General features: G+C 50.3%; 8 protein-coding genes across 8 annotated transcripts; 2 read left to right on the top strand and 6 right to left on the bottom strand.

The window, feature by feature from the left end:
* Positions 1-191: 191 nt before the first annotated feature.
* CTRU02_213486 (heat shock protein) lies at positions 192-2,394 on the bottom strand (the record flags this gene model as incomplete). The annotated part of the gene is made up of 4 exons (XM_036730785.2): positions 192-1,084; positions 1,136-1,289; positions 1,345-1,655; positions 1,719-2,394. 4 exons carry the CDS (start codon positions 2,392-2,394, stop codon positions 192-194), a joined length of 2,034 nt encoding a protein of 677 aa, XP_036577561.2.
* Positions 2,395-3,327: 933 nt separating this feature from the next.
* CTRU02_213487 (negative regulator of the PHO system) lies at positions 3,328-4,352 on the top strand (the record flags this gene model as incomplete). Its single annotated transcript, XM_036730784.1, has 2 exons — positions 3,328-3,396; positions 3,456-4,352. 2 exons carry the CDS (start codon positions 3,328-3,330, stop codon positions 4,350-4,352), a joined length of 966 nt encoding a protein of 321 aa, XP_036577560.1.
* Positions 4,353-4,722: 370 nt separating this feature from the next.
* Positions 4,723-5,982, bottom strand: CTRU02_213488 (tafazzin; the record flags this gene model as incomplete). Its single annotated transcript, XM_070206064.1, has 3 exons — positions 4,723-5,464; positions 5,529-5,633; positions 5,732-5,982. The coding sequence occupies 3 exons, from the start codon at positions 5,980-5,982 to the stop codon at positions 4,723-4,725; spliced, it is 1,098 nt and encodes a 365-aa protein (XP_070060096.1).
* Positions 5,983-6,651: 669 nt separating this feature from the next.
* Positions 6,652-7,835, top strand: CTRU02_213489 (ring finger domain-containing protein; the record flags this gene model as incomplete). The annotated part of the gene is made up of 3 exons (XM_036730781.1): positions 6,652-6,661; positions 6,722-7,254; positions 7,311-7,835. 3 exons carry the CDS (start codon positions 6,652-6,654, stop codon positions 7,833-7,835), a joined length of 1,068 nt encoding a protein of 355 aa, XP_036577558.1.
* Positions 7,836-7,995: 160 nt separating this feature from the next.
* CTRU02_213490 (uncharacterized protein) lies at positions 7,996-9,093 on the bottom strand (the record flags this gene model as incomplete). The annotated part of the gene is made up of 1 exon (XM_036730782.1): positions 7,996-9,093. One exon carries the CDS (start codon positions 9,091-9,093, stop codon positions 7,996-7,998), a length of 1,098 nt encoding a protein of 365 aa, XP_036577557.1.
* Positions 9,094-10,059: 966 nt separating this feature from the next.
* On the bottom strand, positions 10,060-11,570 carry CTRU02_213491 (saga complex component; the record flags this gene model as incomplete). The annotated part of the gene is made up of 5 exons (XM_036730780.1): positions 10,060-10,466; positions 10,526-10,702; positions 10,759-11,283; positions 11,354-11,485; positions 11,543-11,570. 5 exons carry the CDS (start codon positions 11,568-11,570, stop codon positions 10,060-10,062), a joined length of 1,269 nt encoding a protein of 422 aa, XP_036577556.1.
* A 902-nt stretch (positions 11,571-12,472) lies between these two features.
* CTRU02_213492 (White-opaque regulator 1-like protein 2) lies at positions 12,473-14,410 on the bottom strand (the record flags this gene model as incomplete). The annotated part of the gene is made up of 4 exons (XM_070206065.1): positions 12,473-13,279; positions 13,329-13,469; positions 13,532-14,242; positions 14,351-14,410. The coding sequence occupies 4 exons, from the start codon at positions 14,408-14,410 to the stop codon at positions 12,473-12,475; spliced, it is 1,719 nt and encodes a 572-aa protein (XP_070060097.1).
* Positions 14,411-18,169: 3,759 nt separating this feature from the next.
* Positions 18,170-19,629, bottom strand: CTRU02_213493 (Lipase 1-like protein 3; the record flags this gene model as incomplete). The annotated part of the gene is made up of 3 exons (XM_036730778.2): positions 18,170-18,247; positions 18,312-19,440; positions 19,613-19,629. The coding sequence occupies 3 exons, from the start codon at positions 19,627-19,629 to the stop codon at positions 18,170-18,172; spliced, it is 1,224 nt and encodes a 407-aa protein (XP_036577554.2).
* Between the last annotated feature and the right edge of the window lie 980 nt (positions 19,630-20,609).

Here is a 20,609-nt window from a genome sequence, read left to right on the forward strand (position 1 = left end):
CTCTTAATGGAGCAAACGCAAATGTAGTCTCATTTCGCTGACAACCAACTACTCACTGATCGGTTTGTATCCTAGCCGAAGCTCCACAATGAGGTGCTATCCCGCCATTTGTATACAATCCTGTATGCTATCCGCAGCCCAGTGCTCGGCACCATACTATTTCCGCATTATTTTAGGCTTCGTTTACACTCTCAAACAAGCAGCCATGCTAGACCCCCAAGTATCCCAATTCCACCCACCATTTCCAAAGCACCTTGCCAGCGGAACTCGGCCCTAATTTGTAGCAAACCTAAGGGATCGTGATGTCTTACCGGTGCATCTGACCCCGTACTATATCTTCTCCTGCTATGATAGTGTGGCAGTTTTCCCCGCCCTCCAACTCGTGTCAATGCGCTAGTACCTCGTCTGCCATCCAACAGCGAGCCACCATCTTTACATGTCTCCCGTAGCCACGCAACGGCCTGCTCCTGTGCTTGTCTTTCTTGTAAGGCTCGTTCGTTCGCTAGGCTACGTTGTAGGTCTGCGGCCCAGTTCGTGAGTTGGACGCGATAAAAGCGCTTCTCGTACACAGAGCAGCTGGGCATGCGGCTCGTCACAAGTGGCGCCAACGCAACAGTCTGTGTTCGTAGTAGTTGTCTCTGTGTCGATAAACTGGATGCCGCGGAAAAGCCAGAGTTGTCACTGGCTATTGGGTGCCGAAAACGCCAGTCAAGAAGCTTCTTGGCTGCAGCATGGCGCAACGACGCAGCCCCGTCAAAACTGAACATACAACTCAGTAATCGAATAAGATCTGTTGGTACGAGCGGTTGGACGTATTCGGAACTCATGAGCAGACTAGCGTCCATAACATCGCGGTCTGTCCCCAACTGGCTAGAAATGGCATAAATGGCGGGGTCCTTCACATCTGAAGCCATTGCAACGAAAGTGAAAGGCTGAAGACCCGCATCAGCTATTTGATCAGAGATCAATTTTTTGCTTGTTGCAACCTGCTCAGACGTCAGAGTATCGGCATGTGCAAGAAGCGGTATCACATTGGTAAGCGCCTCCAGGTGACGAAGGTACAAAATGTCTGTCGAGTTGAGGCCTAACACAGCTTCAGACATAGATCTGCCTTAGTGTTGCTTTGGAAGCTCACCTGAACTGGATATCATGTAAAGCACGGCATCAACAAGCAAACCGCCCCCTCCGCCAACCGCTGTAAGGACGTCGCCATCCTTGAGGCTATCTAGGCGGTTCTTCTGAAGGTGAGATTCAACATACTGCGAAACTTGGCCGACGATATCGGCAGGCTATATATGATTAGTCAACCTAACCGCATGCAAGGCGAGCTAGTTCATAGCATACTCGACATGTTTCTTGATACCCAGGGGTATCGATTAAACAAATGTTCCTGTCCAGGATCATGTCCACAGAACTCCCGGTGTTGGGTATGGGACTTGATTGAGCCGGCTCTTTCCACCATGGCGGATATGGCTTGGTACTGGCGAAAGTCTCAGTGATCTGAAAAGTGCCTTGGCATATCGGAGGATCATTGGGATGTGCGTCTAAGGGTAGGAGCCCGGCGGATGCCGGAACAACGGGCAATGTTGGATCGACATGTACGATGTGTTGGCAAGATTGTGTTATTGCTTTAATTAAAGATGTCTTGCCCAAGCCTGTTATATTTTGTCATAGTCAGTACAGCTTGCAGGTTTTCGAGGTTTGTTGGTGGCATATACCTGATTTGCCCGCCACAAGAATCTTCAGTCTTCCGAGTGACTTTCCAACTTCCGTGAATGGACGTCGACTGGGAACGCTAATGGTGGGCATGATAAATTGCTGCACACCTTCACTGCCGTAATTGCTCAAGGGACGACTCGCTTCAGAGGCACAGAAAGCGCTCATGACGAAGCTTTCCTGATACTCAGAGAGTGATCCTGCCAAAGAATTTCGTCGCGATGAAGAACTACTGATGGCTGAACAAGGGCCTGATACTTCGCCTAATACAGGCGTCATAGGTCGAGACACTGCTGTCGTTGTTGTTGTCGTCGGCGGAGGAGTTTGTAATCTTACTGGGTACCTATTGCTTGCAGAGACCGGTCGTTGAGGTACTGCTTCACGTAATTGCAAAGTGGGAGCGCAACGTGGAGCAGACGGAGGCGGAGATAGAGCTGCAGTGGACTCGCGACTCGGGGCGGGGCCGTCGCCGAGAAGGGCATAAATAGGATGCTTTCTCGGATCCCGGGTGCGCATAGAAGGATGACAGTTTGATGGCATAGAGCTGTCTACAGCAGCTTCATCCGCGAGGATGTATGACATCTGGGGGGTCGTAGTTGGTGATGTGAAGCAATCGGTGGTTCCGTCACTCGAGGAAGCGTTCCCCGGAAACGCACTGTTGCCGGGTAGAGGTCGCATATCGAAACGAATGTACCATCGGTATGGAAAGGAGTTCGTAAAGCGTACAGCACTTCAAGTATCTGAGCGAATGTTGAGGGGTAACAAAGTTGTTGACGTGAGGTCAAGAGATGAGGTGTACACTATACTACACTATTACTAGGTGTTGGTAATGGGGAGTCGGCCAGGATGGGGGGTTCCAAGATAAGATTCCAGGTACTTTGAGTGAGCTGATAAGAGAAACACGATCCAAATACGGACTAGTGCGGGGCTTGGGTGGAGATTTGGGGAAGACGTTATGTAAGCTAAGATCGGCCTGGCTGATGCTTCAGTGCAAGCGCAAGCAGCACTATAATCACTCTACGGATACATATGGCAGTGGGTCACCACAAAGAACTGGCCGCTAGCACTGCAGTGCCCCTCCATTATGCTCCGGTATCCACTGCCCCTCGCCTTACATTCCTGACCTCCCCTCTCTTTCGCCTGAGCTTTCCTTCTCACCTGACTCACCAAACGCCCAAAATCCACCCGACCAACCTGGTAAAGTGCCGCCAATACCATACACAACGGAAGGTGCCTGCTATACCGTACTCCACATCGGCAGACGTGCACGACCTCACAAAGCCTCTTCCACATCATTTCGTTTTGGTCTTAAGTAGCAAACATCAGTCGATGCGATTTCTGGACGAGCTTCATCGACCCTAACTTACTTCGCGATATCGAACCGAGCATCTTTTGCGATAATAAATATCGAGCGCGTACGTCGCCAACTTCGCTTTACCTACGTCCCTTTTTCGTGGGTCCTGTGGACGGTGCCTGGAGCTTAGCACTATCGATCGCTTCTGCTTCTCGTAACAGTTTATCGATTCCCACACCGAGCTTGGCATTTGGACGCATTCTTTTCTTTCCACTGAAGCAAATCTGACGAGCCAGAGAGGTTCACCGCCATCAGATATGGACGGCAAGAGGCACCCAAGTTCATTCCAACAGCTGGAAAAGCTTGGTGAGGGAACTTATGCAACAGTACGTTCAGTGTAAGACTTCTCGTATGGCCTACAGGTAAACTGACAGTCTTGTCCTAGGTATTTAAGGGTCGTAACCGCCAGACGGGAGAGCTGGTGGCCCTAAAGGAAATCCATCTGGATTCAGAAGAAGGCACACCATCGACTGCGATTCGAGAAATATCTTTGATGAAAGAGCTCAAACACGAAAACATTGTCGCCCTCCACGATGTTATCCACACCGAGAATAAACTTATGCTAGTTTTCGAATTCATGGACGGCGACCTCAAGAAGTACATGGATACGCACGGCGATAGAGGAGCTTTAAAGCCTCACCAAATCAAGTCCTTTATGTACCAGCTCTTGAGAGGCATTGACTTTTGTCACCAGAACAGAGTTCTACACCGAGACCTGAAGCCTCAGAACCTGCTCATAAACGGCAAGGGACAGCTAAAGCTCGGTGATTTTGGTCTGGCCCGTGCCTTTGGTATCCCAGTAAACACTTTCTCCAATGAGGTCGTAACTCTATGGTATCGCGCGCCAGACGTTCTCTTGGGCAGTAGGACGTATAACACCAGTATCGATATCTGGTCTGCCGGATGTATCATGGCCGAGATGTATACAGGAAGGCCCTTATTCCCAGGCACGACGAATGAGGACCAAATCATCAGAATCTTCCGAATCATGGGAACTCCAACCGAGCGCACTTGGACTGGTATTACCCAGTTTCCGGAATATAAGCCGACGTTCCAGATGTACGCCACGCAAGACCTTCGCCAGATTCTGCCACAGATTGACCCCACAGGTATTGATTTGCTCCAGCGAATGCTTCAACTACGCCCCGAGCTTCGTATCAGTGCTCATGAGGCCCTTAAGCATCCTTGGTTCAACGACATTGTTATGCAGCAACACCAGCAACAAGCCTTGCAAGCTCAGACTAGATCTTACCCGGGGCAGGGATCGTATGAGACTTATTGATTTAACAAAATCGGGCGTTAGACGTATTCTGCTGGCTCATCAGACCGTCGTGTCAAAGGGATTTTACATAGTTTATTTCTCGTCAAGCTCGAGAGCGAATAATTACATTTTTGGAATCTTGGTGAATTATTTTTTGACTGAAAAGGGATGCCTTTGTATTTTCTGTGTGGCGAAAGAAGTTTTGCAGATATCTAGCTCTAAAAAGTGAAATATGCTCCGAGAAGAGGTATTACATGTGTATGTATATATGTGCTCGTTGAATCTATTTGATAAGTGTGTTATCACAGGGCTTTGAATGCTATACAGGAGTGGCTAGACTTTGCAAGCCGCCATCTAATCTAAATCACCACCTATAATAAGCTGAGGCCGTTCATTCCTTATGGACCAAACTGTCGTCCACGGGGCTCTTGAACTGCTTTTCCCTCGGCTCTCGCTCCCAAGTTTCAGCCAGTGCGTAAGCAGGATCGTCATCGGGATAGCCAGCACTAAGCCTTAGTTTTTGAATCATATCCCTAACGCTCTTGGCGACTTCTACCCGCAGTTGAATAACCTCGGGGTGGTCCTTAAGCGCCTCGGGGACGTCACCAACACTCAGTGGCTTTCCCAGAAGCTCTTCCTGTTTTCGTACCATGCGTTTCCATTTCGATCGCGATTCCCTAAAGGCCTCATCGACATTAACCGCCTCGCCGTATATGACACGTATTTTGGCGCCGATGCGTGGCAACCATCGTGGCCATTTCCTATCCTCGGGCATTATGTTTTGATATCCGTCGATAAAGATGGGAACAAGCTGAGGGGCTGGGTCTGATTCGAGTATCAGCCGTGATATTCCCCATTTGAAATATCTCAGGGTGAGCTGGGGATGCTGGTGCACACAGCCCTCTGGGAAAACGTGGACCCATGCATTGTGATTTTTGGCATAGAATGCCGGTGAGATAAAAGTCTCCTCATTGCCGGCATTAAATGTATTTCCACGAGTATAAACGGCGCCGGGTCCTGAAAGGATACGGATGGCCTGGGTCATGGTCGGCTGAAAAAGACCTCCATACGGCGAGTGCAACATACGATAAGTCGGCAAGACTTGGCCAAGACTGAAGAAGGAAGTGAAGAAGCTAAGAGAAGTGAGTGAGCTTCACTTCGACGACGATGTATAGTTAGGAAGGGTTCGCTATAGACCTATTCTTGAAGCAGATGTCGTGGGCACCCAAACCCCATCGAGTGCTCATGGGGCTTGAAATGTATTTGAGTGGTAATACGCCCCATATCAAAGGATCATCCAGACTGCGATTTCGATATGCGTCAGCTTGACGCAGTCATTATAGACCATTTGAGGTTCAAACCCACACGCTGATGTGATTGGAGACTGCCGTTAACGACAAATGGGGTCAGTAATTGGTGTTATGAAGCAAAAGAAATGACAGGTGAGATTACCGGTAATGAGGCCGCGCTCCGGAGATTCAGCTCGACGCTTGTCCAAGATCTTTAAAAACTGCGACTGCCCCTCCGTTTTGACGTCGTTCAGGGCAAACAGAAAGGCTCGAGAAAGCGCCCCAGTAATGGTCATAACAGCCGCAGAAGCCATTCGCCATGGCAAACTTGGCTGGTCTGGCGGAACATCAGTAGCCCCCATATTGATTGCATGAACAATCTTAACAGACTGTCGGTTGAGTTAACAGGTCAATCGACGAGTGGAGGGAGGGAAATCAAGGAAATGAATACACTGTGCGCAGGATTATGTGTCTGTCTGGGTGTGAGTAGCAACGCGATTGGGAACGGCCAACCGCGTTATGCAGCCCACTACCAAGCTAAAGTGCCGCAGCTGAAGGCAGCCTAGGTCGGAGGACACACCGTCTCTTCACACTGAAGAAATATCCTCAGAGATAATTGGCACTTTGAGTGGCCAATCGTTGCTTTGAGCAGAAGGGAGACAAATTTAGCATCCATTGAAAAAGCTCTGGGGCTCAACAAACGTGTGTATCGTTCTAGCATAGTTATTTCGCTAAGAGAACAACTGAGCTTCATAAATGCATGCTTCGTACATTGTGGGTACTTGATACCCCTGTCGTCGCGCTTGCTCTATGCATGAGTACGTACTTCGTCATTCTCCTAGGATCCAGTTTGCCGCCCATCCACCTCCGTTCACCTCATGCATCCAATAAACGCGCCTTACATTAAGTCCGTTTCGATGGCGCAAAGTTATTGAAAACTCTCCAGAAAAGATTTTTTTTATTGAACGCTTGGTGGAAGATACTTTTGTGCAAACCGTTAGATTCAATATTGCACTTTATGGTATTCAGCCATGGCACACAGTCAGCACAAGTTCATTCAAGCCTTAATCACGTGTATACCATCATACTGACCACATCTAGGCAAGCGCAACACATCTCGCAGTGTCTTCACCTCTCATGAGCGTGACATCGCTAAGGCCGCATGGTCCTCGACCTCTGCGCGACTGACTAGGGACTCATTCCTTCCGTTTGGCTCGTGCTACCTCTGCCTAGAGATAGCTAGGGATCCGGTGTCTTGTAGCCACGGCGATATTTTCTGTCGAGAATGTGCTGTTGCGAATCTCCTGGCACAAAAAAAGGAGATTAAACGTTTGGATCGGGCACGGGAGAAAGCTGAGCAAGAATATCTCGAGGCTCAGGCTCGCCAGGACGCCGAAGCTCAAGAGCGTACCGTCACAGAATTTGAGATGATACAAGCGGGGATTGTCCCCTCGCTCTTGTCTGCATCTTCAATGTCAGCTTCCAGATCGACCACAACCGATGCTGATACAATTGCCGATGAGTCCACAGCAAAACAGGGTACGAAACGGAAGTTCGTTTTGGACCAAGTCGAGTTGGAAAGAATAGCGAATGAAGATCGCATCAAAGCCAAAAAGTCGATTCAAGACGAAAAAGTCAGTGATTCTATTCTGTACCAAACCCATGAAGTATTGTACTAACTATCTTCCAGATCTCTAAGAAGTCTCTGCCATCATTCTGGACTCCTTCCCAGACTCCAGACGCCGATGCAGCCCGCAAAGCAACAGATAAACTAAAAAAGCTCAAATTAACTCCTGTTTGCCCTGCCTCGCCTGAAGAACTTCAGCATCCCTACTCCCTCAAGAGCCTGATTCGGCTAAATTTTAAAGAAGAGACTGACCCTCAAACGAAAGGCACTCGGCGTGTTTGTCCTTCTTGCCTGAAGATCCTTGGAAATGCCTCAAGACCTCAGCTTGCCGAGAAATGTGGCCACATCATATGCAGAAGTTGTGCCGCAAAGTTCATGTTATTGGAGAAGGATAACCATGCTTTGCAGCAGGAGAACGCTTGCTATGTCTGCGATGCGAGGCTTGCGTCCAAGGATATAAACGAGAAGCAAAAAAAATCCAAGGGAGAGTTTGTTGGACTGATCGAACTTCGATCTGATGGCACTGGTTTCTCTGCGCGTGGTGCAAACAAGGTTGAGAAGAGCGGGGTGGCTGCTTTCCAATGCTGAGCCTTGAAGTCCTTGTGCTGTTTTGGAAACAATTGCCGTGAACAGTAGTCAAGGCCCGAAGAAACAAGATTCCAGTTATCATCCAGCCAGCACTTTCAGATAAACGTGCATAGGGTCATGTTTTATGGGAATACAACAGTGTTAGCTCCTATACTAGCTCTTACAGAAGCCTGAGGAACATTTGCCGGAAGCGTTGCAACTTTTGACTGGACGAAGAGCTTTGCCCCAACATCATCAAGAAGATGCCAAGGCGAATGACCAACTTGTGGATAATTCCTTTGGACACCATTGTTAGGCCATGGCTGAAGAAACTCTTCAGCATTTCCCCCTGGAGACCGGCGTACAATGCCGTCACACCTTCTGTCCTTGCAATGGAAATGACGAGAGCAAGTACACTATCGTTGACAAAGTTCTTTATTTTTTTCCGTATTTCACTGCTTTCGTTGGTGGAAACCGGGCTTTGCGGCGGTTTATCAGACAGGGTTTGTTGGCTGTCGGTACTTCGACTTAGCGAAGCGTCGCTGGAAACTTGCAATCTAGCCTTGGCCGTTTGTATAGGATAGCTTATTGTAGTAGCGATGGCCTTACTGGCAGCGGCGAGTAGGAATGTCGTTTGAGGAGTGTGCGAGGCCTCATCTGTATTAGGCAGAAAGACCTTCCCTAGCTTGTCGTTTAGGAAGAAAGTTATGCTCGGATTAATAGTAAGAAGCAGTGAAGCAGAATACCCTGCCCAGAGCCCTCTGGCACCGTTTTCGGCACGTATAGTACCCAAAATATCCCACACAGATAAGCTTTCCCTCCTGTCCCGGCGATCCAGCATGGCCGATGTCTGCTTCCTCGTGACAACGTTCGCAATTGGCGTTGTGCAGGCTCTCGCACAGGCACCAGCCGCTGCACCGACAGCCAACTCCTCGAGAGCTGGCAGCTTCTTGCCATGTGTGCGGCGACGAGCTTCGCGGAAGTAAGCATAAAACAGGAAGAAAAGAAAAGAATCCGTAATGGACTTGAAAATGTCCTGGGCGAGGCCCGTATAAAGTGCTGAAATGCCGCCCTCATGCGTGATGATAGCCTCAAACGCGTGGAAAACGCCATGGTACTGCCTGTTTTCCGGCATGTTGGTTTCCTTCTTGAGCTGACGTTGGACTTTAAGACGCGTCGTAATGAGATCGAGGGGGTAGACAGTGGCTGTGGAGAGCGCTGTGCCTGTGGCACCGGCGAGGGCATGGCCAAAGGCCTCAACCATACCAGCTGGCGGCATGACGGCTCAGAAAACAGGCGTTTGGACACTGGTAGTTAAGTATCCTTAAGATAGACTTAATCGCGGGCAATTCGATCGATGGCGCAGATGCTGATCAATGTGTTATGGAGCGTGCCGTCTGTTAAAAAAAATAGGGCGATAGTGATGCGCCTTGCTTTTCCCCCAGCTGGTTCAGGGTAGTTAGTGGTGGTGCTGAGAGCAAATGGGTGGTGAGCTGCAAGATAGAGCTGAGGAACAGGATGTTATACGACAGGCACCAATAAGTGGCTACCTATGTTCATTCGCTTATTCTGGTTCAGCTTGATCGACAAGAACGGGCACATGCTGCTCAATCCCACGCAGTCGAGATTTCGTCAGATGGGAAGCACAAATCTGGGGAAAAGAACGACGTCATCAGTGCGTGGATGCTGGCGGCAGTTCCGCATTTGGGCGTCAGTGGGCTCATATGGCGGACCATGTGACAAGGCAGATTCGAATATTTAGGCCAGCCTGCGTCTTTCGTATCGAATGCACGCTAGCTGATGACTGGCTTAGTGCTACGCCTTGCCATTAACTATCATTACAGGCTTGATTATATCTCAATTTCCTTCGTCGTCAGTAACAACTTGACCATTGGTAACAATCAACTATCCGTATAGCTTGTTGTTCAGTATACTCAGTTTCAGCCCACTACAAGGTATTTCATTCGGGTTTAAAATTCTCGACCCGTTATTATACAAGCTCGATACTAGCCGTTTCCCTTGAGCTCGACGTCACACAACCGAAAACGCCGCCGCCAAAGGGCCATTCTTCCAGCCGCAATCATTTGGTATCCCACCGAACCGTGACGCCTCCATTCTCCTTCGTAAATGCATCAGTCCCTAATCCAACAACAGGATGCCAACCCAATGAATCATCCAGAAATACAAGCCATGTTCGAAATAGTTCTTCTCTAGTCCAAGTCAATGTTCCTCGGCCCCGCCTTTATCAAGCACGGTTGGTTATTGACTGTCTGCGTTGTGGCTGTCCCTGCATACTGAAACTGGAGGATCTGCGAGAGCCCCCAAAATTTATGACTGAGGTATCGGGCTCGCCCGGCGCGTCCTCTGTGTCAATGAGTCCCAGATGACCTTCGGGTAATTTTTGCGCGCCGAGACCTACAACCTTGAAGATATTGGTTCTGCCACCATTTGTTGCCATCTGTAACTGCTCGTGAAGCCGCGCTAGCTGATACTGCCTCTTGATCGGATTCAGTATCGGCTGCGGCACCACGGGTTGTGGGTTCCAGTGTGACAGAGCACTCATAACAGCGGACGTCTCTTCGTCTGAGTCTACTGGTCCCGCGTTGGCTTCATCTTCATCATCTAGCGGAGCATTGGCGTCGAGCGCAGCCTCTATAGAACATCATTAGCTATCCGATGCATCCTGAGCCACCGTCATAAGCAACACCTACTCTGCTGTTTCGCCTGGTTTTTCTTCTGGTAGGCCGCTAGAAGCATGTCATAAGGTAAAGATCTCCCTGCCACCGCACGTTTAGCGCCCATGGAATGGCTCTTGCAAGTTAACGACCTCGCACAAGGCTGGCCGTTAGGTAACAAAACACCACACTGTCGTTCAACATCGACAGGTCCTGCGCTCTAATTAGTATACTTTCATAAGCTGCGCTCGAAATGCTTCGTTTCATACCCTTGGGCTTTGGGGCTTTTGGTTTCGGTTCCTCCTTCTTCTTTTTCTGTTTAGGGCCCTTTTCGCCGTCACCATCCGCTTTGCGTTTCTTGCCTTTGCCCGCCTCTCCGTCTGTTTTCTTGCCTGCAGCCTTTTTAGCAGTTTTGTTGCCAGTGGCCTTTTTATCAGGTCCGTCGTCATCCCCGTCGCTATCATCGTCACCCTTGCCTTCGCCGTCCTCGTCTGCTTTTCTAGCCTCTTCCTCTCGAGCTGCTTCTTTAGCTCGCTCGCGGGCCTCCCTCGCCTCCTTCTTTCGCTGGGCTTTCTCCTTCTTCAGTCTCAAGCACTGTGCAATATGAGCTTTGGCAGCCGTCTTGAGAATGCTTTTCTTGCAATGCTTGCATTGTTGAAGGTCGGGGCTATCTTCTAGGGGACGGCCAGTCGCGAATGCTTCCCGCGCACTGTCATCAAGCGGATTAACAACAGGACCTGGGGAGGCAACGGAAATAGACGCAGAATTGTCGGCATTTTTTGGCTTCTTTTCATCTGATGATTGGGAGTTGTCGGTCAGTCAAGAGAAGGCGACAGCTTTTGCAAGGAATTGGCGTGATCTTACCTTCGATTACGCTACCTTCTCTCCAGTTGCCGGGCTTACTGTGCTTGGGTGCTGGCTTCTTCAGTTTGATAGTACCATTGGAGCGATTCCTATTGTCCTTTTTCGATGCAACCTTAATCGTCTGCTCGTCATCTAGATGCGCAACCAAAGTGAGTTCATGGCGGTATTACGTATCAGGGGAAGAAGTACTCTTTTTCGAATCTGAAACAGTCGCCATGGTTGCCGCTTTGTGCCCAAATAACGAAAACTATTCCGAACCCCAATCGATAATGAGATGATGAATTCGCGATGGTGGGGCTTCCGAGGATGATGTGAACGGCGATGTGATGTGATGCAAAGCGCCAAGCTATGCTGGATCACTCAGACGATACAGGCGCAGGAGGGAAAGAGGTGTCGGGGTCCGGCGATGAAATCTCGACCGGAGGAATCACTTCATGGCAGCCAGAATGCGTCAAAGCTTTGAGCGTTCATTGAGTGCGCTAACTGTCAACAAAATTTCGGACTGGGTTGCGCTGCGCTGAGCCCGGGTTGCGCGTGGCTATTGAATGTCGTTGATTGATGTTGAAGGTCGGTGGTGGTAGACCATGGGGAGAGTCACGCGTGGGATCCGGTAGCATCCGCCACAGTGATCCCATAGGTCGGACTGGTGGATAATCCGTGCTGCCATTTGCGAGCGACTGTATAACGCACACTGTACGCATATCAGAAACTCGAGCGATTGTCCCCCAAACTCAAGAGCCAAGTTTCATGCAGGGCGCAGTTACAACACTCTACACACCATGAGAACGTGGAATTATGAGAGTATATGAGGGTATATTACTCTGAATCATTTTAGTTCTTCCTTAGAGTGCCTGCATTTAAAAATGATGCCCGTCCATGTCTCCATTTGTTCGGCACGTCTGTTCAGCATTTATGTAAGGATAATCAAAGCAGATGCACTTCGACAGACACTCCAAGCTTAAGGAAAATTCGATGCACTCCCCATGCCTCGTAAAAAATTGGTATCACCCAACCGAAACCCCAAATGCATCACCGGGTCTTGAGCTTGCAATGATACTCTCAGTCCCAGGCCTGAACCCCATTACGCCGATCTTTTAACCATCGTTTTTCCCTAACCAGTTACCAGTCGTCTGCCAAAATGCCTGCTGCTCCAGCTCTTTGCATAGTGTCTTCGTGTGCTCTCATGGCCTCCATCATTGATCGCGCATGCAACATACCCATATCACTCCAAATCGTCTGAATGACAGCCAATGACCATTCCCAGTATTCTTTGGGAACGCCAGGAGCACACCCTGCCACCTTTAAATGAAACAATAATGCTGGCAGTCCTGCCGATCCAGCTCCTCCTCCTCCCGGGCTTTCTACCGTAACTTGTGCAGTCTTGTCTAGGACTGGGTGCCGCCAATGCGTGGGTGCGCTCACAAGTGTGTCTCTTGCTAGGTCTCGTATGGTCCTCAGCACCTTTTCTCGCGCCGCCGCCGATAACAGAGACAAGCTAGAGATAGGATTTTGGTTTGCCAAGTCCAGTAAGGTCTGGTTAACCAGTAGCCGGGCCCATCGATAGTAGTTCCAAATCCGGGCGGTCCAAACATCGTGATATTTGTGGTACTCGCCCTCAAAGACTGCTTTTGATGGCAGATGTGTTGCGTGGACGACACGATACTCCCACTCTCCAGTTAGCCCTGCTGTCCAAGCCGCCAGGTCGATATCGAGGTCAAGAAGCTGCTGGATAACGTTGACCGTTTTTGGCTTGCCGTCGCTAATGACGTGGTTATGAATAAATGAAGAGATCTCGACAAAGCGGGCAATCAAAATAGCTAGATCAGTCGATGGCCGATCAATAGGCCATTGCATCTGTGAACCATACGAGACCCAGTCGTAGAAGTCTGGGGGTATAGGCAGGCCAGCTACATGAAGGGGAATAAACTGCGAAATCAGTACCGCCGAAATAGCAACTGGAGACAGAGAGCCTCACCATTGAGTAGCACAGTTGCAACAACGCTCTAAACCCTCCAAACGGCACACTAGGCATCGGGCACCAGCTTCTCATCAACGCGGCACCACCCATAACGTGCGCATGTACGGTGCCAGTGGAGTGGTGGGTTCCTTTCACGACCTTTCAGAGCGCTCAGTATTCGGAAAACTGCCTGAGAAGAACAGAACCTAGTGACAACTTACTTCGAACATGGCAAGTGCCACTACAGCCCTCATCGTCACGTCTATACTCGGAGTATGTGGTGGGCGAATCAAGTTCCCCGTTTGGCGGAGTGCTGAACCATATTTCTCCCTAGCTGTCGCCATCATTTCCATATTACCTGTTAGATTGTAAAGCCCAGCGAGGCCCACAGCGCACATGACGTCTTGCAACGCTGGGTGCCATAACCAAGGTTCAGCGGCAAGATCATTCGCAGATTTCGGCTCGTCCGGGTGTCCCACCAAATATCGATTGACATAAAACTGTAGGCCCTGCTCTTCTAGGCTGGGGCCGACGTGTATGGTCAACGGGCTGCTATCGCGGCCAGGCTCTTGTTTGACAGCTGGGAACGCTATTGGAGATGCTGAGCCTGCAGATCGATGTGTTGAGGCGGGTGACGTGGAGATGGATGCTGGTGATGTAGCCGTTTTGTCTACTCGTGATGCGACTACCGTACTAGTTGGCGTGCTCTTTCGACTGTAAGCTGGCGATGAGGATGGCGGGGAAGGGGCGGTTGACGCGACTGGCCGAGTAGAACCGTTCTCGGAGCCTTCAGGAACCCCCCATTGGGCGTGGGCTTTCTTAATAACCTTGGTACTTTCGTCGCGAAACATGAGAGAGAGCTGGTCCCGATAGCCGGGGCATTTCTTGCCGACTCGAATGCATTGGGAGCATTCTGGCTTCACCTTGTCGCACTAGAGATGGCAACTCGTTAATTACGGTCTGGTCTTTCCTGGACGAGAGCAGCGGTCAAGGGAACAGTGCGGAATGGTAGGAAGACAAACAAGCCGATACAAACGCACCTTAATACGGCGAGTCCGACAGTTTTGACAGCCTTGAGAGGCCTTGCCGCAATAAACCATTTTCGCGGAAGAGCCTTTTGAGGATGACGGCCTCTAAGACGAGAGGCCCGAAAGAGGTGCTTGTCTTCTGGTATCAGTATGTGCTTCGAGTACGACTTGCGGCGGGCTAGAACAACTGGCCCATCACGAGGGGCAAGACAGGCAGCGTTGTGCCACCCAAATCTCGACGAGTAAGCCCCGCGGCGATATCAACGTTCACGAGACAGCGGACGTGGGACAGTAGTAACGGGTCTGGCGTAGGAAGGGGCCTCAATCGTGCTCTACAGCCGAGTTGTGAAGAAATGCAGCGAGCTTAACAATTCAGAGAGTGCAGAGATGGGGGGCGGGGGGAGCCGGTTGGATCCGCAGTGATCTCCCTTTGGATGAGAGAAGGACGGCAACCAAGGTGAGAAAGGCAGTTTAGTCTGCGGTAGTTCAGTGTATTCGCAGGGTTGTGTGTGGAGAGAAGCCTCTCAGTCAAATCGTGGTTTGGGAGCTGTCCCAGACTTCCGCTCGCACAGTACCTTGCGCGGGGCTCTAGTCCCAAAAAGCAAAGGGACGGGCGCTCGAGAACGGGACAAGGAGAACGAAAACGTGAAGACGAGGAGGGGGGTGGTGGGCGGTAGCACGCGCGGACGTGGGCGGTAGCACGCGCGGACGTGGGCGTAGGCGTGGAGGCTCCCGTCGCGGATCCAAATGACACTAGGACCAGGGTGACAAAGCAGCTGAGTCGTCAATTGCTGAGACAGACAGATAGGAGACGTCTAGCCTTTAAACAGTGGTAGTTAAAAGCCTTTGTGTGGACAAGTCTGGAGGTCAGGTAGACAGGCAAAAGCAGATTTCTAGGCTCTCAACACTAGGGTTTGTTCTAGTTCAGGGCAGCAAGACAGTTCCGTTGCCGACCTCATTCAGATGGAGCGATGCAACTGGCGAGGAGAGTATAAGCTGGACAAAAGGGGGAAAGAGGCTGTTATCAAGTAAGGCAGGTAGGTGTGAGGAGGAGAAACCGCAGCAAAGCGAGCTGTGGAAGGATGCGTACCTATGCTTGACGGGGCAATGTCAAAGTATTGGTGAGGCGGGATGGAAGACAAAGATGCCTAAGGAGTATCCTTATTGAGACGCAGACGTCAGAGCACAACCTTAGAAAGGCGTATCCATGGAGGACAGTGGATAACATCTTACATAGGTATTACATGGTAAAGTGCCAGGGCATGAAGAGTGATCGATGGCTTGTTGAACATTTTCGCACTTCAGACGCAGCTCGGACTTGGGGAAAGCTCCAGCGTGGCACAGCGGGATCTGTCATCGAATCCCGTCCCAGTCACAGCTGGGCAGGGTTCTTGGGACAAGCACCACTCCCCGAGTAGGGCAAAGTAAGGTAGGTACATAGGAACCCTGGGTACCTGAGAACCTGGGTACTTGGGCTGGCTGGCTTGTAAACCTCCCTCGTCTGGCTTAGGTAAGTAGTTGGACGCGTTTTGACATACCTGCAGGGGTTTTTGGGTTTCTTAAACACAGTACGGGCCATGAGCACGGCGGGGGTGACCACCTGACAGTTTCAATTTCAAAGTAACATATGTCAACGCCTGCTGTCATATGTCACCTCTTGAACCATTGTGCATAGAACTCTCATCGTCAACGCCTGTTCATCATAAATTCTCGGGTTGCGTTGTTTGAAGAGACATGGCTCACTTGATCGTCAGCGACAGCAGTAACTGACTGTTTACAGTGCCCCAGGTTAGCCTAAGCAATTCTGCTGGGACACTCAGACCCGGCCCTACAGGTGTTCAAAGTGAGCCGTGCGTGCATCGCCTTACCCTGTCAATGCACTTACTATAGTATGTACTAGCACGCCACAGAACATTGAGCAGGGTACTTGGGGATGCTGGACACTTAATAATTTTTCAATGGGCCTCGACACCTTGTGTGGTCCTGTGGAAGTGCCAGCGGCACCTCCCAGCGCTGAGCCGGACCACCACCCAACCATGTCCTCACTGACTTGGTGCATTTCAAGTGAAACAATGGCAGATCTGGCAGCCCTTGGACCAGTAATGTGTACAGAACTTTATGTTCGTAAAGAGAGGGCTGTTGTGTGTCTGGAGGCCCAATTGCGTTGATGAGTTTCTCACGGATACATACTTGTGTGTGTCCTCTAGGTTTACTTTCCATTCATTGCGATCCCTACCAGGGTCCCTGCAAGAGGCGGGTCAAGGACTCCTCCCTCCTATTCCCTTTTGAACAGCTATCCCGGCTCCATTCGCACGTACATATACCCGCATGCCACAAACTCCCCGACTGCTGCCCGGGCAGCCCTCCCAGGCATGTATCGGCCACAGGAGCCCCGTAAGGTAAGGGCAAAGCACCGGCATCTCAGGAAGGTGGAGGCGGCCCTGCTCTGAAGTGTGCCGATCGAGCTGCCTGCAGCATTTTGCAGCTTGCATCATGCAAAAACAGGCACACACAAAACGTCAAGGCCCAGAATGGCAAAGACACTGGAGAGACTAGGACTAGGCCGTTGAAGTTTGTCCTTTTCCTAGCTTGTCTGCCCCTTTTCAAGAGATAATCATGCTGGGACAGAAAGATTGGTACTAGTAGTATACTATGTACATAGGACTCATAGGTTAAGGGCTTCTTTTCTGGGGACCGGGACATCGTGGTCGCCCCCAGAGAACGAAACAAACTCCCCCCCGGTCCCCATCCTAGCAAACGGTTATCGTACCCTGCTTTACTAGTGTATTGATAAGTACAAGTGAGAAATGGGCAAATTAGTTCCAGCTTGCAGGCCAGACATCAAATTACCCGACTCAAACCACAAGGTATAGAGTATGATGAAGGATATAAACCTTGATTGTGTACGACATCCTCTCTTTTGCTCCAGCTCCTTGTTGCCTTTGCACCTCAGATTCGGGAACACTACGCAGGACGATTCATACAGCTAGTAAGCGGCAATATTCGAAATCCCCCAGCCAATCACGCCCCTTCTTGCCAAACTATGTGACCAGTTTGATTTTGGCCCCTAAAGTCCGATGCTGCGACCGCCCAGAAGTGACAACTCATCAACTGCCCCGCCCGAGCTCAAAGCGGAGACGGAGGAATAGATCGACGTTCATGTGCACAAATGCGAGGCTGTTAATCTCCAGAGATTCCAATAAGAGTGCTAACATGAAATAATTCTGTGGTGGGACTAGTAAACATCAATATAGCCTTAGGTCGGTCGCTGATGAAAGACATACCGCCGCTTATAACGTTCTGCTTCAAGACTTCATTACTCCGGTTTCAACCAGTATAACAACTATCATAGGAACGTGTTGAATGTCTGTAGAGTTGTTCAATTCAGCGCTGTCCGAGAGTTTCTCCGAGCCAAGAAGTTCCCCGCCAAACACATGCACCGTTGTCCCCAACGAGAAGACGGTGCCCCCTTTCCCTGCAGCCCTGTCCTCCAATCTGCTCTAGGCATGTGAAATGGGATTTCGGTGTAACTCGTGATCCTATGAACAAGTCTGTCCGACTAGAGACCGACTCCGAAGAAATTCTTTCTCCGCCTAGGACGCTGACGGAAGTCTGCCAGCCCTAAATAGAATAAGAACGACATCCACAACAGGAGTAACAGCAACAGCAATACCATCAACCACAACTGTACACAAGTGCAAGAAAGCCTCACTTATCGCGGCAAAACCCTCGTTTCATACCTTGTAATTATTACCATAGGTTCAATATACCTTTGGGCCGTAGCCGTCCGTAACTCAGGCTTTGCGATCTGGAACGCGCAATCCGCAGATTCTACGTGTATGGCGCCATCCTTAGCTGGGACCATGCACTGTAAATCTCGTCTCTAATTACCTCGTGGCCGAGACTCCTCTGCTTTAATCATCAGCCTCCTGTTTCAGTGGCGAGAGACGGGCCCTCGGCCGACAGAGCTTACCGGATGGAACGTTTTACCGTAGTACGTCGGAACGTACCACATTGAATTCTGCAACATGATATCTTCACGCGCAAATCGAAGCGTAGGATCGTCCCGTTTCGCCCGCGCCATATAGCACAATGCTAGCGAACCCCAATCACCCAGGCTTTCAGCCGGGCCCAGGCATGTCTCTGGATCCACGAGCGGCGACAGGGGCGGTAACACCTGACCACGTGCATAGTTGGCATCAGCCTTGGTGATGTTGGGAACCGGCGTAGGATCCTCTCTGTTCGGGTTGTTGTCCTTCCCCCCGACCAAGAAAAACCATGTCTCCGCCCGGCTGTATGCAGGTTCCGTTACGTTAGGTTCACAGAAGCGATGGCCTTCAAACTTGGCGTCATAGTCGACAAAGATCACTTTAGGGGTCGTAAATTCGGAGTTGACAGCTTCAACAGAAGCTCTCAACTTCTTGTTCACGGCCAGCACCATGTCGTTCATCCTTAGCCGAACTCTTCGCTCAAGTTTTGGGCCTTTCCACCAGACACCCAGCGTGCAATTGTCGCATTCCTCTGTGTCGGCGTTGAAAAATCGTGCATACCCGGTAACGGTAATGGTAAACCAAGGCCGCTTCTCCCACCGAGCCTTGTCCAGAATTTGCAAAATCACCATCTTCAACCGCCTCTCGAATTCATTGCTCTCGATCTGTTCGGTTGCATCTTTAAGAGCTGATTCGCAGGTGCCTGAATAGAAGCTGTAGAAGCGGAAGATGCAAGCGTTCATGACACGAAAGAAACCGAGGTCGTTCCCCCCAATAGAAAGCAAAGCCAGGTCAGCATTGATGGAGTTGTTAAAGCTGTCAACCTGGCTGCGCTCGCCCCCAGACAAAATGTTGCCAGTCGTGGAGCCAGTACAGGACAGAAACTGGAACGTGGTTGTGTTAGGACCCTGGCTCTTCGCCAGGTCACTATAGATCAACACTGGATGCGCGTGGTCTCCGAGTCTACACTGCTCTTCCACGCCGTCAACACCGGTTCCGATTCCCGCACTGTAAGAGTCACCAAACGCTACAAAGCCAGCTGTGTTGTGGGTTGGGCGACTGGAAAATGGAAGCAGCTGCTTAGAGATGTCCAATATGGGCTCTGCGAGACAACTTTGTGGTTAGACATTGGCATGGTCCTATTTACGAGCGTTAACACATGCCTTTAGAAGGAGTCAGGACCTTCTGATATGCAGACACCCTGTTGGGCGATGCGTTGAGGGGTAGGACGGCTCCAGCCAGGGTGCAGAGATGAAAAATAGCAAGCAAGCGCATAATTAGGCACTCAAGAGAGCGGTGCATGTAAGATGTATTGTCGTTGAGGTGCAAACAGCAACCTAACTGCGAGCTACGACAGGCTTGGGCTGTCAATTGTTGACTTGTCAACTGGTTATAGTGGCTCAAGAAGTTCAAAGCTGAAGAAAGTTGCAGTCAACTGAGATATGAGGCTACAGATTGCTGACAACCATTGCTCGAAATCTCGCGCACTAGACGCGCGGTCAAACTTGGTGGACAGCGTGAATGGCTACAGCGCACCACGGTTCCGTCGCCCTGGTAGTGTGCTGACAAAATCTCGAGCCAGTGATTTACACAAACGGATGCACGAGGGTCATTCGAAAGCCCAAGGAGGCCCACTTTCTCCCGCTATTACCCGGTGTGTGTATCCATAGCACGTGATCGAGCGATGATGATGCAGACAAGGCTATCTAAGGAATGCGGATGCGAAGACAGTTTTCAATAAAAATGACTGTCTTCCGCACCTCCCGATCTACCTGCCTCAGAGCTATACTGCTTAGGTATGCTTTCTGTTACTTCTTTGTTGGCGCTATACCGACCACCTGCGAGCAATATATGTAAGGAAATTATAACGAACAGAGGGCTTTATTTCTCCACCATGACAAAAGCTCTGGGCCGAGGTCGCCGTTGCTGTCGTTAGAGCGGCGTTGCTCCAAGCGGAAAGGCAAGATAAAGAGGGAAGGAGATAACAGACTCTATCCTAAACTAATATTGTCAGTAATATTAGGTAGGCACTTGATCTAGATGGGACGTTGGATGTCTTTTGATCCATTCTCATCTTGGCTTTCCACTACTGGCTTCCCGACTTGGCTGCAGATGAGAAGAGGACCCAGAATGATTTAGTGGCGCGGCAACGCTCATTATGAAGCCCTCATTGACAGAGTCTTGAGCCTTATACTGGGCCGTGGTGACAGCCTAACTATGAGGCACAGAGTACTTGGCGGGTCACCACCTCGTTTGTTGGTTGGATGGTGGATTATGCAATG

The sequence above is a fragment of the Colletotrichum truncatum genome, assembly GCF_014235925.2.
Source record: "Colletotrichum truncatum strain CMES1059 chromosome Unknown Contig_0010, whole genome shotgun sequence".
Lineage (NCBI taxonomy): Eukaryota > Fungi > Ascomycota > Sordariomycetes > Glomerellales > Glomerellaceae > Colletotrichum > Colletotrichum truncatum.